General features: G+C 37.5%; 1 protein-coding gene across 1 annotated transcript; it reads right to left on the reverse strand.

Annotated features, from left to right (window-relative positions):
- Window positions 1-63: 63 nt before the first annotated feature.
- Window positions 64-20167, reverse strand: LOC134814261 (MAP kinase-activating death domain protein-like). Its single transcript, XM_063822343.1, has 14 exons — window positions 20117-20167; window positions 19815-19920; window positions 19416-19533; window positions 18944-19118; window positions 18180-18270; window positions 15523-15617; window positions 13993-14172; window positions 8057-8194; window positions 4422-4532; window positions 4118-4189; window positions 900-1029; window positions 557-689; window positions 280-399; window positions 64-130 (listed from the first exon to the last, which is right to left on the reverse strand). Exons 1-12 carry the CDS (start codon window positions 20162-20164, stop codon window positions 664-666), a joined length of 1290 nt encoding a protein of 429 aa, XP_063678413.1. The 5' UTR covers window positions 20165-20167; the 3' UTR covers window positions 64-130; window positions 280-399; window positions 557-663.
- Window positions 20168-20934: the final 767 nt, after the last annotated feature.

A 20934-nucleotide genomic window follows, 5' to 3' on the forward strand; every position in this document is an offset into this window, starting at 1 on the left:
GTGTTACCTGCCGGACAGATGCTGTGTTCTATAAACTCTACCTGTGGGTTGTTAGCTTGTTATTGTGGGGGAGCATCTCAATACCTAGTGTGTTACCTGCCGGACAGATGCTGTGTTCTATAAACTCTACCTGTGAGTTGTTAGCTTGTTGTTAAATAATGTTAGCTTGTTATTGTTAACCAATATAACAGTGTAACAATGCTAAATATGTACGAGTCGTCTCGATGAGATGATAAATCAGCATTTATACGAGTAAGCATTTTAGCTTTTAAGACAGACCTGATCACTAAACCATATCAGCTTGTCTCCGATCAGTGTTTGATCGGAATTCCCGGATACTATTCTATGTACGACTGTGTTGAGGGGGCAAACTTCACTTTCACCAAACGCTTGAAGACACTGCAAAAAGGTGAAACATTAATAAAGGAACGAAATGGGAAAACTGATAAAGGCACTTTCAACACGAATCTGCATGCAATGAGTCCAATATTCTCATTACAAATAATCTTAAAATTTGCCACTTGATTATCAGATAGAATAGTGAATGTCTACTCACGCTAGTCTCTGACAGTCTCTGAAGGAACAAGGAGGGTTTTCCGGTGGAGCAATTTCGGAGGAAAGCGTTCCTCTGTAGGTATGTGATGGGACGTGGGAACAGTTTCACTATCTCAGATGATGCTTAAACTTGCCTGTGGGTGGTATGGCTTGTTATTTAGGCTGTACAAATTGTTTGATGTGATTTTCCATGATATTTTTGTCTCCAAAGCTAGAACAAAATATTTTAGCTGTTAGCGGTTAAACACATAATTCAGGACTGGAGTTATAAAGTTTAACAAAATACAGTAAGCACGAACTATCAACAGTTTAATCATTGATAAATCCATCGGCCTAAATCTGACCTAGAACATTGGCAGACATGAAGAACTTTATCATAGCCACTCTGATCTCAACATCAATCGTATTGAGGTCACGTGATCCTCCAGGTAAACATTCCCTGGGGTTTCTCCGAGAGTACAATAGTTGCAAACACTGAAATTTGGTTTGTTAAATAAGGGATCATGTTCTAAATTGAACGGATAACTCGTTTAGTCGAATTTACACAGTCTAACATTCTGTTGTACGCAAAGTTGTTTCTGTTTTGATGAACGACCTGTGTCTGCTGATTAGCTCATTACTCCAAACGTACACCAATGTGATGTTTGAGAAATTGGTAAAATAGTACAGGGAAATCCGTCTGAAAAAATCGATCTGCTGACACACGAAGCTTACAAAGGATTTTTGACGTTTTTGAGTCCTAATAGGTGCCCTCTATGGCTGACCAACTTTTCCAAACTTTTCCACGTGGCTTAAGGCCACTTTTTGCCACTTTACCACTTTTTACCACCTTTCTTGTTTGTCGAATATCTTTAGTTGTGAACATCGTAAAAGGTTGCGAATCAATCGAGTGTGTTCATATTATCAGGAAGAAAAACTTTTGTTCTAACAATTTTTACGTCAGATAATAAGTTAATTGGATAATTCTCAATTAACCAATTAGCAAAATTCTAAAAAATTTTTATTGGCTAAAAATGATCGGAATAGCTTAAAACACGGAGAAAAGTAGTTTTTAGAAAAAATTTGAAAATTTTTCACTTACATTTTTTTTTCGAGACTTCGAAAAATTTCGAAAATTCAAAATATTTTTTTCCGCCAAAAGTGATCAAATTGCATGAAACGCGGAGAAAAATGATTTTCAAAAAAAACTTAGTCAATTTTTCGTTTCAAGAATACTTAAATCACCAATATTTGTAGTTGGAGTTTAGTAAATCTCGGCAGATTTTAGTAATAATCAGGAATTACTAACTCTAAGTGGAAAGGTCTGAAACCTTAATACATATCGAGCTTAATACATATCGAGCTATATTCAATCACAATACGACACAGTACGTGTATATTATATGGCTCTTAATGAGGTTTATGAAACGCTTTATACCGTGAGAAACCCGGTATAGAGAGATTTTACAGTTTATCACGAAAACGTCTACTTGGTCTCATGGCCCATTTACAGTTCGAAGAAGGGCAAGAACAGATCAGGGAAACTGAGGAACAGCCAGGTCCAGGAAGCAAGTGTAAATACACCTTCCAACGTCTACTGTAACTGTTTTGTATTGTACTGCATACCGCTTCATTTGCGGGATACCTCAAATCACCCCCATATGTCAGGGTCGGCTAAAAGTAAAATCAACAAGGGTAACATACGGGAAAGGGTAAGATTTAGATACGAGTACAGTGTCGGGCAAGGGGTAGTAAAGAACCGGTAATAATTAATTCAGTGAAATGTTCCACGAGAGTCAGGATATTTTGGAAATTGCTAATAGAGACAGATCCTGATCAGGAAGGATTGTTAATGTTATTGAGGATGTTGATTTGAAATCCGGACGTCCGCGTCGTGAAGTAAAAATACAGGTTCTTCCCGCAGGATATTCGGGGCCCATGATGATCAGCTCGGGATTAATGTGGGACAGATCGAAGACTGACAACTGAACCCAATTGAACCTAGTTCCCACTAACCAATCAGCTTAATTGGTTAGGGTTAAGGTTAGGGTTAGGGTTAGGGTTAGAGTTAGGGTTAATCTAAATGTCTAAATTGGGTTCAGTTGTCCGGTAGCCCGCTCTTGCGAGTTGACATTCTAAGCTTTTTGGTCTTTTCTTGCCTTCTTTGAGCTGTCAAAGAGCCATGAGACCAAGTAGACATTTTCGTGATAAAATGTAAAACCTCTCCATATCGGGCCTCTCACGGGAGAAACGAGAAGTGTACGGTATAGAATATTTCATATACCTCATTAAGGGCCATAATATAATATACACGTGTTGCATTGTGTCGTATTGTGATTGAATATAGCTCGATATGTATTACTACTTAGTTTACATCACCCACCAAATGCAATATGAACAACTCGGTTTGATTGTTGAGGAAAAGAAGAGGTCTGGTAATACAGGTAGGCCGGTTTAGATTAGCACAATTGACGGTACAGAGAGGTTTCATTTATTACAAATCTTAACCCCACTGATTCATCATTGAAATCAATAAAATGACAGTACAGCAGGCTATCGTTTCTATCTTGACTGTGCCATTGGTGCAGTTTCTGTGAAAATCGATAAGGCTGTATTGTAATTAGTTATGAAACTCTTATATCGCGATCGTATGGTTAAACTTAACGTTTTTCAGTTTCAGACCTTTCCACTTAGAGTTAGTAATTCCTGATTATTACTAAAATCTGCCGAGATTTACTAAACTCCAACTACAAATATTGGTGATTTAAGTATTCTTGAAACGAAAAATTGACTAAGTTTTTTTTGAAAATCATTTTTCTCCGCGTTTCATGCAATTTGATCACTTTTGGCGGAAAAAAATATTTTGAATTTTCGAAATTTTTCGAAGTCTCGAAAAAAAAATGTAAGTGAAAAATTTTCAAATTTTTTCTAAAAACTACTTTTCTCCGTGTTTTAAGCTATTCCGATCATTTTTAGCCAATAAAAATTTTTTAGAATTTTGCTAATTGGTTAATTGAGAATTATCCAATTAACTTATTATCTGACGTAAAAATTGTTAGAACAAAAGTTTTTCTTCCTGATAATATGAACACACTCGATTGATTCGCAACCTTTTACGATGTTCACAACTAAAGATATTCGACAAACAAGAAAGGTGGTAAAAAGTGGTAAAGTGGCAAAAAGTGGCCTTAAGCCACGTGGAAAAGTTTGGAAAAGTTGGTCAGCCATAGAGGGCACCTATTAGGACTCAAAAACGTCAAAAATCCTTTGTAAGCTTCGTGTGTCAGCAGATCGATTTTTTCAGACGGATTTCCCTGTACTAAAATAGATAATCGAGACATTCAAATGGGGTAAAATTAGCTGCTAAATCGATCGGCAAAAAGTGCGCGGCTCAGATTGATGTTTCGGAAAATGGTGCCGCGAAAAACTTTTCTAGTAATTTTGTCCTTGCGCGTTACCTAAATCAAATGCTTAGAGAGGTTCTGTCAGATTGAAATTATTCTGTCTTCTTCTCACTGCTCATCGTAGCTAATTTAAGCATAATCATACCAACTATTGAACAGAAAATACAAAGATTGGCTACCTTTCTGAGCTCCTGACTAATTTCAGAGCCTTGCGGTTCAGGGAAGGTTGGCATGGGCGTTCTCCTCAGGATCTGAAAGAAAGTAGGTAGCATTAGCGACGGCAGGTAATGTTTATAATCTATAATGCGTGGTCAGACTTCGTGTGCTTATAACTAACAGGCGAATAAAGATTATGATCGAGGTGGCATTTCTCTACAGTTTAAAACTTACTCCAATTACTTAATATTTGATACATAACATTTGTACGATTTAATGTAACTAAGATATAATGTAAATGGAGGTTACCATACTATTAACTATTACCTTTCCTGTGTCAATATTTACGAATACAACGTCTTCCGGAACTTCCATTTTGTTTACTATGAAGAATGTCGAGGGAACCCCAAAGAGAAATGGCATCGGTGACCTCAATATCTGAAGTTAATTTATTAAGTCTTCAGTCAGTTAATAAATTCTATAGATATGTTAACAGATGGTGTTGTATTGTTAATAGGTTCAATAGGTAGGTAGGTTCTGATAAGATCAAGATCAATCTGAAACTTATCTAATTGCCATAATATCAGTCTTCAATTGTGGTACAAACAACTTTAGTTTCTGTATTGCTACTCTTTTTTAGATGGTCCGTTCGAGTAATGTCAGCGGTGGAGACGGTGGTGACGCCAACTCCAACATATTTAACCCGAAGAAGAAATCATTTGTATCAACAACCATTGCATTAATGATCAGCTTCGCCACATTTAACATCCGTGGGCTCGGTGTTCAGCAAGATGATAGCCTACATAGTAAACGTGAGTTACTAGGATTAGACTGTGAAAAGTACAATGTCGACATCTGCGCTCTGCAGGAAACTAAAGTCACCGAATCAGACAGCCTTGTTTTGCGCAACGGTTTTAACTTGTTTCTGTTCGAGCAGTTGGAAAGTCGCCATGGAGGCTTGGGTTTTATAATCAGTCCTCGCATGATGAACTATGTGGTTTGCTGGAAGTACATCAGTGACCGGGTATGCTATGTCGATATTTGCATCCCCTCACGTAGCGGTACACCCCTACGTTGCAGGGTGATCAATGCCTACTGTCCACATCAGGGGCTAGTCCGTAAAAATCCAGTTGTTTTGGATAACTTTTATGGGCAGCTAAGAGAGGCTAAGAATGTACCCTCTAATGTGGAGTTGCAATTTCTGGGTGACTTTAATTCAAAACTGGGTAAATTATCCCCTTCTGATATTGAACAGGGTTTTGGTAGATATATGAGGAAATACGGAATGGGAGTAAGGAACGAAAATGGTTCTAGATTACTGGATTTTATCTCAGAAAATAATCTGTTTGCTGTGAACACTAGTTTTATACAACCTAGCAGACGTGTTACATCATTTACTGGTTGGCGGAAGGATTGGTCGGCTGGTCGGTACAGTAAGAAGACACTGCCTGTATACTCTCAAATAGATTACATACTATGCCGAAATAGATCTAAGTGTCTTTTGACTCAATCAAGAACTTATGCTGGTACTAAAACATTTTCAGATCATAGACTTGTCATTGCTCGCATCAATTTCAGCAACATTCATCTTTGTTTCAAACCTAAACAACGTCGTGTTCCTTCTTATAATATATCAGAACTTGTAAGCAACAAAGATATGCAACATAAATATCACTTGGCCCTTGAAGGCAAGTTCTCAAATTTTGTGACCAGCAACGATCCAAATGCCGACCTTCAAAATCTTATGTCTCATATTCGTGATGCTGCCAATGTTTCCATCGGCCCAAAACCTAAAGCTCGCTTGAAACATCACAGCAGTGATGACACTCTCAAAGAGCTTGTTGAAAAGCATCACGATCTCCGACAGCTACTTAACAATAATCAATCTCTTGATCGAACTACATTGAGGTCATCCATCAACCACCTCACTAATAGTATCCAGAAAAGATTAGTTGAAGTGAGGTCTGCTCAAGCTGATCAGACCTATAGTGATATTACTAACACAAACGATTCAAGGAAAATGTTTGAAGCAGTAAGACATCTTCAGAAAAGTAAACCACCTAATAACTCGATTGGTGTTCATGATGAAAATGGCTGTTTGATTGCATCTGACGACATGAAAGCTTCTGTTGTTAGAGACTATCTCGAAAAACAGCTGACTCGCAATGAGCAACCTCTCGAGCCTTTTGAGGGACTACCACGTGCTCTCAATGTCCCTTTTACTGGAGTTGAAATACATGCAGCCACCTCTAGCTTGAAAAATGGGAGGGCAAATGGTCCCGATGGAATACCCAACGAGCTAATTAAGTACTCTAATAGTACAGTCCATGAACATTATGCTGGAATCATCAACAGTTGTTTCGAGACACATACTTTCCCCATTTCCATTGGAGAGGCTACTATAACACCCTTACAGAAGCCAAAAAAACCTATTGGTCCTCTGAAGAATTTACGTCCACTCACCTTGTCCAATGCAGCCAGAAAAATTCTGTCTATGGCTACTCTTAAAAGGATAGAAGAAAAAGTGAACGCCTTCACTGGTCCATGGCAGTGCGCATATAAACGCGCTCGTTCTTGTGCTGATATTGTTTGGTGTCAGCGAGTTCTACTGTCAGTTGTCCAAAGAAAGAAATGGGAGTATCATCGCATGGGCATTGATATGTCTAGTGCATTTGACACGATCAAACGCACTACGATTCTTGAACTCCTGAAACTGTGTGGCTGTACTGAGGATGAGCTGAGGATTGTCCGGTTGTTGTTGTCCAACACAAAGCTACCGGTGAAAGTAAATGGAGTTCTTTCAGCCGAGTTTTTAAGTCTCCTTGGAGCTTTCCAAGGTGACTGTCTATCCGGCTGTCTGTTCACCCTTGTCTTGGCTGGTGCTTTGAATGAACTTAGATGGACTATAACAATCAGTTTAGATAGGCCGATCCCCCCGATTACTATTGCTGGCCTTCCACTTGACACTGAATATGCTGATGATGTTGACTTCAATGATGAAGAGGAAGACAACTTGAGAGCTATTTTGCCCCAGGCAACAGCTATACTCGAGAAATGGAACCTCTTTGTCAATGAAGACAAAACGGACTTCACTCATGTTTATTTAGCTAGTACGGGTGAAGTCGACAGTGATGGAAAATTAGTGTCGGGGAATGAAGCATGGAGGAAAAGTATCACTCTAGGGTCCGTCTTGTGTAGCAAAGCTGATATTCAGCGTCGCATAAACCTGGGATATGCTGCCTTTAACAATTACAAGAAGGCCTGGAGTGATAAACTGCCCCTAAACAAACGTATAATACTGTATAATGCTTTAGTCGTATCGGTTCTTATGTACAACTCATCCTGTTGGGCCGTCCCCAAAATATTCCTTGAAAAACTAGATGTTGTTCACCGCAGACATCTTCGCACTATTTTGAATATAAAGTACCCAGGAGTCATCTCCAACAAAAACTTGTATAAACGCTGCAATGCTGAACCATTGTCAGAAAAAGTGGCCCGTAGTCGGTGGAGAATGTTAGGACATGTTTTGCGGGGTCCTATTGACGGACCAGCGTTTTCTTCCCTCATTTTTGCCATCAATACACTGGACTTACCAGGGAGAAGAGGAAGACCCCAAAGCAATCTATTCTCGCTGATTGTGCATGATTTATGTAAAAGAAATCTTTATTTAAATAATATCTTTGACCTGCATTATCTCCGTAATTTGAGTTATGACAAGAGATATTGGCGGAAATTGCAATGAAGTTTTTAATTTTTAGTTTTTGTTTTAGGGAAAGATTAGACTTGGGCGTTGTTTTTTAAACTATCCCTTGTTTAGAACTTTGATTTAATAATTGCTACTCTATAATATATCGTATAAATTAATGCAACAAAATCGCAGATAAATATAACCTTGTAGAGCATTAAATGGTAACAACATATTCTCAATTTCATGCAACTTTATAAAATTGTGTTTGACAAACCTCTCCAGTGCTAGCTCCAGGCATGCTGACAGGCAATACAGGTATAACATTGTAGATGTACTCCAGAGGGTATAACAGGGCGATCAGAGCAAACACACATGTAGTAAGGTGAGAATAGTTCTCACTCGTCAAAACCACCTGAGGTAATTATCTGATTAGGTAATTAGTTAGTTAATTATAACGAGGTCTGATCGTCATCTTCTTACAGCGTTTGATGTCTGTGTGAAGGTAAAATGGTGACATCCTCTGGATCAGGCAGAGGTCGAGTTGTATCGGGATTACTTCTGTAGTAGTTGTACACTGTACAGCAATACTACCTTACAGCAATATTTTTATATTACCTTAGTATTGCTGTACAACTACTACAGTTAGTTAATTAGTTAATAATCTAACTGTTTCTTGGTTAGTTAATGGTGTAAAAATACACGCATTGTGTAGTGATGGGAAAGTTATTTTCGCTTTAAAAACAGACTGAAAAGGCGTGGCTTAACAAAATCCCGCTATTTCCGCGTTTACCTACAAATCATAATGCGAATTACGACATGATATTATTATTTAGTACAAAGCTTTGTTGTTCCGTAAAAAAATCTATAAGCTAATAAAATACTGGTTGATATTTGATGGAATATTTAGCATGGCTACAATTTATTCAGTTACTACTACAGGTACGAACAGTTAAAACTACTGTAAGATTGCGAAACAACCACTTTAAACTTCCGGCAACTATTTTACAACATCTTACTCCGGGAAGTACCATCATTTCCTTGATCTCCGCACCACTTACAAACCACTAATCTGACAGATAGTGGTGCTCCCTTCCCCCTGACAACTGCTACCTTGACGATTCTGTGTCAGACTAAGCATGATCCTGTAGACTTATTTAATCAGTCTGCTTGCTTCACCCGAAATGCAGTTTATATCCCAATTACTTGCAGTAGCTGCATCAAGTAGCGTTGCTTCACCCGAAATGCAGTTTATATCCCAATTACTTGCAGTAGCTGCATCAAGTAGCGTTGCTTCACCCGAAATGCAGTTTATATCCCAATTACTTGCAGTAGCTGCATCAAGTAGCGTTGCTTCACCCGAAATGCAGTTTATATCCCAATTACTTGCAGAAGCTGCATCAAGTAGCGTTGGTGCACACAGCATTGCTTGATTTGCGTCATAAGCTACTTACCCCGCCCTTCCCTGGCTTGCTTGTTATCCTACTAGCCTACTATCCAGTCCTTAAGTGATGTTTAAATCTTTACAATGCCTTAGATTACGCTAACGTACCATGTTAAATGTGGGAGGTTTGAAGGGGTGGTAATGAGGGGTGGTAATGAGGGGTGGTATGAGGGGTTGTAATGAGGGGTGGTAATGAGGGGTGGTAATGAGGGGTGGTAATGAGGGGTGGTAATGAGGGGTGGTAATGAGGGGTGGTAATGAGGGGTGGTAATGAGGGGTGGTAATGAGGGGTGGTAATGAGGGGTGGTAATATAATGAGGGGTGGTAATGAGGGGTGGTAATGAGGGGTGGTAATGAGGGGTGGTAATGAGGGGTGGTAATGAGGGGTGGTAATATAATGAGGGGTGGTAATGAGGGGTGGTAATGAGGGGTGGTAATGAGGGGTGGTAATGAGGGGTGATAATGAAGGGTGGTATGAGGTACTGAGCTTCCGGTAAGATGGCGTGATAGGTACAGAATAATAAGTGCTTACTGCTCATTAACATGATGCTCATTTAAATAACTACACAAATCATTTATAAAGGGTTTTCAATACACGTACATACTAGTCACTTGGTGTAAGTGTTCCTTTACATTTAGTTCCAGAACTGTACGAAAATAATATCATCTTCAGTAAGTTCTAGATTGTTTGATTTACAAAACAAAGAACACCCAATCCCTGGAGCTGCTGTCGATAGTCTGTATGGTGCTAGAGAGTAAGTCTGTAGACCTCTGTATTTAACAGACACGTACTAATTGTCTTGTTGTCGTAGCTCTGATAGGTTACCAGTACCTAGGTAAGTATAGCGCTTTGTTGTTTACAGAACCAGGCAGATACCTTATAACCGTATTATATACTACATACCAGATACTACATAGTTAGTACAATAGTACATACCTTATATAGTATATACTACAATCGAACCTCTATGTACCGCGCCTCTCTATAATACTGGATACCTCGACATACCGCGCCGGGCCTCTTCTATTCCAAAAACTTTTAGCTAATTAGCTCTTTTTTTGCAAGAAATATAATATATTCTCTTTATTATAGCTCTTATCGCATCGCATTTGGTGATGATTTAAGTACATGTCGAGCTGTATTATATGACAATGCGACGCAGTACGTGAATATAAGGCCCTAATGAGTAATGACTAATGGGGTATGTGACTGTGAGACACTTGACAGGTTATTTGAGAGGCTACAGACAATGGGGATTGGGATCATGTGAACCCCGGTATTGAGTTTTGACCGTAACAACCTTTTATTACCTTAAATATACTTCATACCAGATACCTTTTATATTACGTGCTAGATATTTGTGCTTAGTAGTGCAACATTTACAACGTGTTCAGTGTTCATCACAACCACCACAACCACCACTACAACCACCACCACCACCACCACCACCACCACCACAACCACCACAACCACCACCACAACCACCACCACCACAACCACCACAACCACCACCACCACAACCACCACAACCACCACCACCACCACCACAACAACCACCACCACCACCACAACCACCACCACAACCACCACAACCACCACAACCACCACCACAACCACCACCACCACCACCACCACCACCACCACAACCACCACCACCACAACCACCACAACCACCACCACCACCACCACAACAATCACCACCACCACCACAACCACCACCACAACCACCACAACCACCACAAATACCACCACAACCACCACCACCACCACCACGACCACCACAACCACCACCACAACCACCACCACCACCACAACTACCACCACAACCACCACTACAACCACAACCACAACCACAACCACCACCACACATTGTTAATTAACATTAATTACAATTTATCATGATCAGATATACTCCCTTATTATCAACTGCCTCAACTCCTAACACAATATCTAATTTTACAGTAAGAATTACAATAGAACCTATCTACCCTCCCACAGCTTCCTAATCAACCGTCATTAAATCCACCAGCAGAAAATATACACTAATCAAACCCAAGATTACAACACTGCTTCCTGATTGGTTGGCTGGACCACGTGATCAGGAGATCTGGCCGCTGATTGGTGGAAACCCACGTGGAGTGTGGCGAACAAATGGAACATTGCTTTTGTCTGATTCTGGGTGTAGTATGTTGTATCCAGGTTAAGATACATTGTATTTTATACATTGTATTTATACATTGCACAGTGTACACACACTACTAGTATCAATTACTCAGTTTTATACACTAGTTACTGTACTATATAGTTCAAGGGGGCTATATTTATGAGTCGCATTTGAAACTGATTTCTCTTGGAGAATTTCTCTTTACACTCTTAACTTGCGAACAAATTGAAGCAGCAGACTTTAGGCTAGAAACTTTATTGAATAGAAATAATCATTCCACGTAACAACGTCTTCTTCAGTTCTGTAATAAAATTGTTAAACATGTGTAAAATTAACGACGGAAAGAAATTTAAAATTTTTTTTTTTTTCAACAGTTTGTAATAAGATTCGCAACTACATCAAATCTAACAAACTCCCCATCAGAGTTATTTTTACACCTGGTAAGAAGTTACAGGACATCTTCTGCCGCTCTCGTCCACTGGATAAGAAGACTTGTGACCTTGGTAACCCTAACAATTGTGAGATCTGCCCTAGACTCACAGGAACAACATGCTCAACAAAAGGAGCTGTTTACTTAGTTACTTGCGAGTTATGTGGTAAGAGATACTGTGGGGAAACTGAGAGAAGCCTCCATGCTCGTCTTATGGAGCACAGACAGGCTGCTAGGAATCCTAGAGCACATCCAGAGAATGGGGTTGGACAGCACTACGCATCTCTACATCCTAACCGAACCCCAGTTTTATCTTTTAAGTTACTTGATTTACAGAGTAAAACTGTTCGTAGAAAGATTGTAGAAGCGATGTATATATTGAGATTAAGTCCTGAAATGAATGATCGTTCTGAGTTGAGTTATTTATACAAATATTTAGTCGATATTTAACTAGTAAGTAATGTATTGATAGGATTATCTTGGATAGTAACCATGACAACCGAGTTATCGTTGCTATAGTGCTTAGTTTTATCAATAGTTTTTGCACATGAATTGTGAATTCTGAACAACCAGTTTTACGTTTACTAATTAGTATAGTATCATGAGTAGTACAGTATTTAGTTGTTTTAGCTTACATTTCTTCTTGTCGTATTTTTTGTTGTTTTGAATTTTTTGCAATTACATTTTTTGGGTCATATTTCGTAAATTTTATTTTTCTGTTTTTGTTTTAATGTTATTTTAAATTTCTTTCCGTCGTTAATTTTACACATGTTTAACAATTTTATTACAGAACTGAAGAAGACGTTGTTACGTGGAATGATTATTTCTATTCAATAAAGTTTCTAGCCTAAAGTCTGCTGCTTCAATTTGTTCGCAAGTTAAGAGTGTAAAGAGAAATTCTCCAAGAGAAATCAGTTACTGTACTGATAAGTTAGTTGGTACATGAGAGGAATACAAGAGTAAACTGTTACTGTATAACGTAGCTTAGCTTCACTAGATGTAAATAATAATAATAATACACTTCTAATACAAGGAATAAGTATTTAAGTTTGAGTAGAAATTATGAGTAGAAATTATGAGTAGAAATTATGCTATTACATATATGTAAATGAGCAATCATGTATACATTAATTATTGTAGAGTTAAAGTAACATGATCATTTCAACATTGAACTCAATCGGAATGTTTAAATTCTCCGGGGAATGTGGGATGTACATTCTTCAGTGTAGGAATTTGCCCGCTCAACAGTTAGTATTATCAGATGGCCTGCTAATTCGAATTCTCAAGGGAAAAGCTAGGTCACGCAAGGCTACTGTACATTTTTTTTGTATCGGGCTGCTTAATTAAAAGTATTTATACTGGATATCCCGGCCCACATAACATGTGCATGAGGCAACATTTAAAGAATTTGTTAGGTTTTCGAAAAATTACTCAAGAGATTAGATTTTACACTAAGGAAGGAAATATTGATTTTTTGGCTGAAATGCCATTATTTCAGACTAGTTTAGAAGTGTAGTTTAATATAAACTAGTGCAGTTTTTGAGTAGCCAACATTTTGAGTATCCTGATAATCATCAACTAATTCCCAATAAAGGTTAAATCTCAACAACACCACGTGACTATTACAACACCACGTGACTATGACAACACCACGTGACTATTACAACACCACGTGACTATGACAACACCACGTGACTATGACAACACCACGTGACTATGACAACACCACGTGACTATTACAACACCACGTGACTATTACAACACCACGTAACTATTACAACACCACGTGACTATGACAACACCACGTGACTATGACAACACCACGTGACTATTACAACACCACGTGACTATGACAACACCACGTGACTATTACAACACCACGTGACTATTACAACACCACGTGACTATTACAACACCACGTGACTATGACAACACCACGTGACTATGACAACACCACGTGACTATGACAACACCACGTGACTATTACAACACCACGTGACTATTACAACACCACGTGACTATTACAACACCACGTGATTATTACAACACCACGTGACTATGACAACACCACGTGACTATGACAACACCACGTGACTATGACAACACCACGTGACTATGACAACACCACGTGACTATTACAACACCACGTGACCACCTGAAAATAAGTAAATTACCCGCTGCTCCAGAAGTAGACATGTGATGACCTCCAACGTTCCCTCCACTCCCAGTAACTCTAACGGTAAGTGGACACAGTACTCCGCGAAGGGGAGCCGCGCGGTGTCCGGGTAACAGAAGTTTATGATGGGTGACACCACGTAACATTTGTTGAACAGTCGTAGACAGAGCCTCTCTCCCTGGGATATATAACACATAACATAGGGAAATAGTTTTAAAGGTAATCCGTAACACAAGGAAATAGTTTAAAACATAACACAAGTCCGTTTGTTGATCCGGATGCAAATTAGAGTAAAAATAGAGATGTAATTATAGCACAGGTAATGATGTAATTATAGCACACAAACACAAGCTACACCCCATGGAATGTCCAACCAGACAGTTCCATTGTAACACTAAAACAGAACAATATTTTGCACAGCAGTTCACACTCTACAACACACTTTTATTTAGACTACGTGTATTAACCCAACCCGCTGAGCTCTACCTGTTGGTACACACTCAAAGGGGCTCATATTACATGGAGGGGGCAAGACACAGTGCAATACAGGTCTAGGTACTGAAGTAGGTCAACCCCAGCCCCAGCCCCTAGCCCCACATATAACTTAATGATGAATCTGTAAACATTTCAATAATTAAGCTTGGGGAGCCGCTCATCACATATTATAGGAAGGTGTACTGGCCCCCAACAGATAATATGATGAAATGAGCGCACTTAGTAGAGTAACCCCCTTCTGATATGGTAATCATCTCCACCCCACCCCCCCCCCCCACCCCACCTCAAGTCTTGAGAGAATTTTAATGAGCATGCAAGTTGCAACATAACATTTTGTGCAGTTAGGATTTAAGTCGCGGTAAAACATTTAGTGTCACCTATTCCGTAAAAAAGTTGAAGCATTCTGACAAAATTTGATTGGCTGAAGGATATCAATCGCAACAATATTTTGAGGATTTGCCTAGAAGAAATTTGGCAATAAGGATCATTTTCAAACACAGTTTTAAGAACGATTAAAATAATGCGATATTTTGAATGCATATCATGGCGTGTCAGCAGCTCTTGTTATATAAGTGTGGTCCAAAAAATATGCTTTTAGAAAAGTTTAATGAGCATGCAGTTGCGGTAAAACAGTTAGTGTCACTTATTCCTATAAAAAAGTTGAATCATCCTGTCAAAATTCGATTGGCTGAAGGATATCAATGGCAAGAATATTTTGAGGATTTTACTCGTGCCCAAGGCCTAGAAGCAATTTGGCAATAGATATCACAGTTTAAAAACCAATTCAAATGCGTTTTGAGTTTTTAAATGCATATTATATGCTGGCAGGCCCCAATATATTAGTCAGTAGCGTTTGCGGAATAAGTGTCGTCCCGAAAAAGAGATGTTTATTACAATATCACAGAAAAATTCAGGAAATTTGCTTTCAGAGTTGAAATCTAGGAATGAGAAACGATAAATCTAGCAAAATTGTATTGTGTCCATTTAGGGATCAGGGGGCAAAGATCCGAAAATGTTGATTAGATAAACTTACCTCTGTCGAGGGAGCTGGACTGTTCATGAGGTTAACAAGCCACTCCTTTAGTTCAGGTGCAATATCTAGGCTTGTACACGCTTCTATATCAAACCCTGTAATGTTTAAATTTGTGAAGGGGGGGGGGGGGGGGGGGGGGGGGGGGGGGGGCGGGGTGATATATCTTTTGGTTGTAAAAGGCTTAAGGGCAATTCCACCGTGACGGACACCACGATTTTGCTGTTTTTTAAAGTTCAAACGAATGTTGTACTCGAGATATTGTTTATTTATCAGTTCCAACTGTTTATTAGTCCACATTTAACCTTTCTACAGGTTGTGTGAAAATTTCAGACCCCTACCATTATTACTTTCTGAGATAGCACCCCTGTGACGGACGCGACTTAAATATGACACTTTTTTTGGGTGTCTACTCAGAAGGTACCCAAATTTATCTCAAAAAGTTATCTATTGTCTCTAATTTGGAATTACAATGATAGAAGAAGGTTTAGGGATTTCTGAGATGCCATTTTCGCGGAGATTGCTCAATTTTTGTTTGCGTGGCGCCATTTTCAAATTGTGACAGACGCGACTGTGACGGACACACGTTTTTTTCCAATTTTTCCAAATCTTCCACTTGACACTTTTATCTTGTTCAGTGACATCTACTCTGTATTCATGCCAATTTTTAGGCCTCAAATACCCCCAAGAGGTCTGCAATAGCCAAAATTGTCCATTTTGGGCATACGCTAGGGTATCAGTCTAGGGGCATCAACTATTTCTCTTCTTGAACAAATTTATAACTCTGGTAAAACATTCATCACTGTTCAATGCATCATACTGTTGAGACCATCTTCTAAAAGGTTCATTACTTTAGTGTATAAGATGTGGAAGATATTGAATTTTTACTTCAAAAATATGCGAAAATAGGGTAAAGTCCTTTTTTTGTGCCTTTTACCTCTGAAAAAGTTGTAAGCAAATAAAATGCCAAAAACTCAGTAAATTTAATTATTGAATTGCATATGATGTTATTTGATAGTCTAGTCAACATAGTCAACACAATCCAACCTTATTTGACTTCTACTTGTCTTGGTTTTAGTCAAAATAATGGAAATATGGATAAAAATGGCTAAAAGTGAGCCGTACGCCCATATATGGGCATATACAAAATTATACATAACTCGGCCATTTTCTGTCCAATTTTCGATTTGACGACATAGTTTTGTTGAGGACGGTCTCAGCTTTAAGAAAAATGCATTTAAAGTCTGTTTAAAGATTTTTTGGAGCATTTTCAAAAAAATGTGACAGACGCGACAAGTTGGGACCCCCCTTCCAAAATTTTTTTCTTAAAAGATACAAGCCTGATAATTTCTACGGTACTCCCTTACCTTCAGAAGAGATATGTTACAGTGGTTTTTTGAATATAAATAGCACTATGTGGCTCTGAAAAAACTTTTTTGCTTAATTTTGTGACGGACGCGACACCATCTTTGTGGAAATTTTTTAGAAAAAGTATTTGAGTAACGGTTTTGAAACTTTGCATAGCTCTCATTCTTATGCCTATGCCTAAGTGTATGGAATTTCATAGAGAAATATTGCTGCATACCCAAACTATGGCCCTTTGAAAATTTGAATGATTTTTTTCATTTCCGAGTAGTGTTCCTTTGAATGAGAAAAATCAAAAGTTAACGCAATATGAAACAAAAAACTTTTGTTGACCTGTAAGGTTAAGAGTCTAATGAACATGTTTTAACCAAAATTAGGTGCCTATCTTAACATTTTTCATTTTCACCAAGTGGAACCTTACCGTGGAATTGCCCTCAAACAACACTAAGCAGTATTAGTCTGATAATAAACTAAACCTCATGGCCGTAAGATGGCATTTCTCTTGTTTAATATACGAATACTAGGATGATCATGAATACAATTTAGCCAATTATTCCAATTTTTTAAATGTTATGATCACGATGTGTATCATGGTCGATGATATGATCATCATTTTTTAACAAGTGATACTGGGTTGTTAAAATATTGATGTAACGAATATCTTTTATCCAGATATGTACTAGGCATTTCCATTGTAGTCTTAGAACAATATATTGTCAACAACAAATGTCGATGAGGTATTCGCCTCTCATCCGACAAGTGGAAGTGGCCACTTATAACGAATATAATATCTGCGCTAATAGTGAATTTTGCATAAATTATGTCCAGATTATAAAGTTATCATATAGATTATAAAGTTATCATATCAGACTAGATGATGACTTTTATTTGTTGAAAGTTCCTCCTGCTCCTCATTTCAGACGAACGGATGCTGCATTTATGTTTTGTGGACCAAAAATTTGGAATGAACTACCCTACTCAGTGAGATCATTATCATCTGTAGAATGTTTTAAAAATGCGCTAAAGACGTTTTATTTCCACCTAGCTTTTGATAATATTTCTAATATTTGTCCACAAAGTCTGAACTGATATGAAAGTGCATAATTTTGGGAACTTCATACAAATATTTGTTCATAAAATGTGAACTGATAAAAAGTCCATAATCTTGGTATTTCATCACTAAGTCTCGCTTGAATGACTTAAATGTACATCTTTGTTGGGTATATTTTAATGTCGAAGCGTGTAATAAATGTTAGTATTTATTTATTTATTTATATAATCTGTAATTTGTTTACCAGTTGGATGAAAATCAGCAGGATAAAAAGAGAAGGACCAAGGTATGGAGTTCCTGAACAGTTCTTTCTCGTTTACTGCTGCTCCCATTTGCTGAAATATTCAAAATATAACTTCCTTATTTCTGTCATTAGAAATAATAATATTTACTAGAATCGTAAACTTAATAATACATTATTACCATAAATTATAAATTACTTAAAATATACGAATTTACTAGAATCAGTCAGTAAGTAAATCTTCTCGGTTCAGAGATCCTTTTAAATAAAATAGTAGAAGGACTACAGGAAGGAATTCCTATTTTAAACACTGTTCAAATATGGTTTCAGACATGGTTTCAGACATGGTTTCAGACATGGTTTCAGACATGGTTTCAGACATGGTTTCAGACATGGTTTCAGACATGGTTTCAGACATGGTTTCAGATATAGTTTCAGATATAGTTTCAGACATGGTTTCAGTGGTGTAGCTAGGCGGACACTGTACGTACTAATTAATGAGCTCCCTCAATAAGATCTCTGGTACTAAGTACAAAGTTATGACAGCATCCCAGAAATTGATAGTAACCCTTACACGTACACACATGGTGACGGCATCGTAAAAATAGTCACAAAGTTTCAAACAAAATTAAATCTTGGAGTACAACTATAATTTGAAATTATGCGCAAACATTTCTCTTCTCTAATTCCACATAAAAAATAAATATTTAAAACATTATAATTGTACATTATTAATCCAAATTTACAGACAGTATTCTATTCCATACCTTCATGAACATGAGTTTAAAGGCATGTATACACTCTTTAGTTGAGTTAAAGAAGGTATGGTGGGTTATGATGCAGAAAGTGGTTAGCATGAAGGCGACTACAGGCTTCTCAACATTCTCCTTAACTTTCTGTTTAGCTAGGATAGGACGGTAGAATTGTACACAAACTCCAAACCTGAGCGGGTCAATTAGGTTGTTAAATATATTTAAATAATAATTAAATATGTCATATAACATGATTACATTTTATATCTTCAAATTACAACAAAACAACATACTTTTATTTTTTAAAGCAACAGTTGCTTTAAACTGTAACTCTGTAATGAACCTCACAAGTTTAATACAGTTCTGAAGCATTTTCCGGTTGATTAATTGGTCAGCTTGTTGAATCAAAAGAATAACATAACCTTTAATTTAGTACACAATTAGGAACAATCTAGGAAATTCAATAATAATAAAAGTAAATCTGTACCTTTTGACGTTATTCTTAACATCAGTAAGCATAAACACAAAACTGACAGATTCTTTCGGCAGGGTTTCTAAAGGACTCAACACTGTACATCCTTCCGGTTGAGCAAAGAATTCGACATCTGAAAATGGCAGTTTTAAATTTATCTATGGATCTATTTGAATTAAAGATTCCTCTGAATAAAAGTACTAGAGAGCATGCCCCTTAACTATTACAAAAAACCACTAGGAAATTAAATGCAACAGGTAACTGTTTCAGTAGATCTTTGAAAGATCTTTGTTCAAGAGAGTTCGAAATAACTTTATCACATAAATATAACTTGAAGTAAATAAAAAATCTGAGTTAGCCACGTTGTGAGAAGTTGCAAAATGTTTTAGTAATTGACAAGATCACAAAACGAACCTTGAGGCAGAGGATAATCCTCGTGGTTTGTAGCTGGGTATCTGTCGACAACATGAGGTCTTACTGTCTCTCCGTTATCTGTGAGGGTAGGAGCATCTCCACTTACCTGGACAAACAGGTTATTTTAACCAAGCCCTGTTACATTATCAGAGGCTCTTATCTGTAAATTTTTAGCAGCTGAGAGTTTCAAAACGTAGAGATTTATCAAATCAAGACTGATGGTAAAGTTAATCATTCTCTTTTTTTGGTAAATACTGTTCTAAAAAAGGAGGATTTAGACAATCCAAGCATCAACAACTTACTATGATAAAGTAGTCAAAAAGGCGAGGGCTGTGTATCGATGGTAACATGTCATATCTGCAAAGTTTTCATTAGGTTTTGCAGAACATCTTAACTCGTATTGGAACTAAATTACTTGTCATTTCTAAATAAAAAACTAGACTAATAATATTCGAAAGTTATGTTATTACCCACAGAGCAGTATGTAAATTATAAACGCAAGAAGCTAAAGAATCATCACTGAAATACTTATGTATTGCAACCTTGGGTTGTAATATACAAAAACAAATAACACTCTAGAGAATTTGATAAAAAATAAATATTATTTACTATTAAAAAAGAAAATTTATTATCATGTTAGGATTCTTTCATTTTAAATGAATTTATTGGAACTAGTGAACATTGACCAATATCATTCAACAAAAAAGAAACTCTTCAGTTCCATCATTTGAATGAAATACCTTAAGGATATTTTCGTCTTTTCTGTTTATTTTGCAACACAGTTGAACTCAATCATAATCATCTGAATCAAGGCATTCAGTTTCAGATTTTGAATCATCACTATCAAACTCATTGTGATTAACTGGTTCCCTGTATTTGTTCTTGTCAACAACAACCAAATTGTCACCTCCCACTGTGATCTGGCAAGCTTTAAGGGCCTCCTGTGACTCTTCAAATGATAGAATTTGTAATACTGGAATCTTTGCAGATTGTTTGGTTTCATTCAAAGAAAACTGCCTCTTTCCACATACAGGAAACTTTGATTCATTAATATTCATCTTTCCAAACTCCTCAGCAAATGAGTATTGAGAATCTTTCCTTTTTATCAGAATGTCCTGTC

The sequence above is a fragment of the Bolinopsis microptera genome, chromosome 4, assembly GCF_026151205.1.
Source record: "Bolinopsis microptera isolate Bmic1 chromosome 4, MBARI_Bmic_1.0, whole genome shotgun sequence".
Lineage (NCBI taxonomy): Eukaryota > Metazoa > Ctenophora > Tentaculata > Lobata > Bolinopsidae > Bolinopsis > Bolinopsis microptera.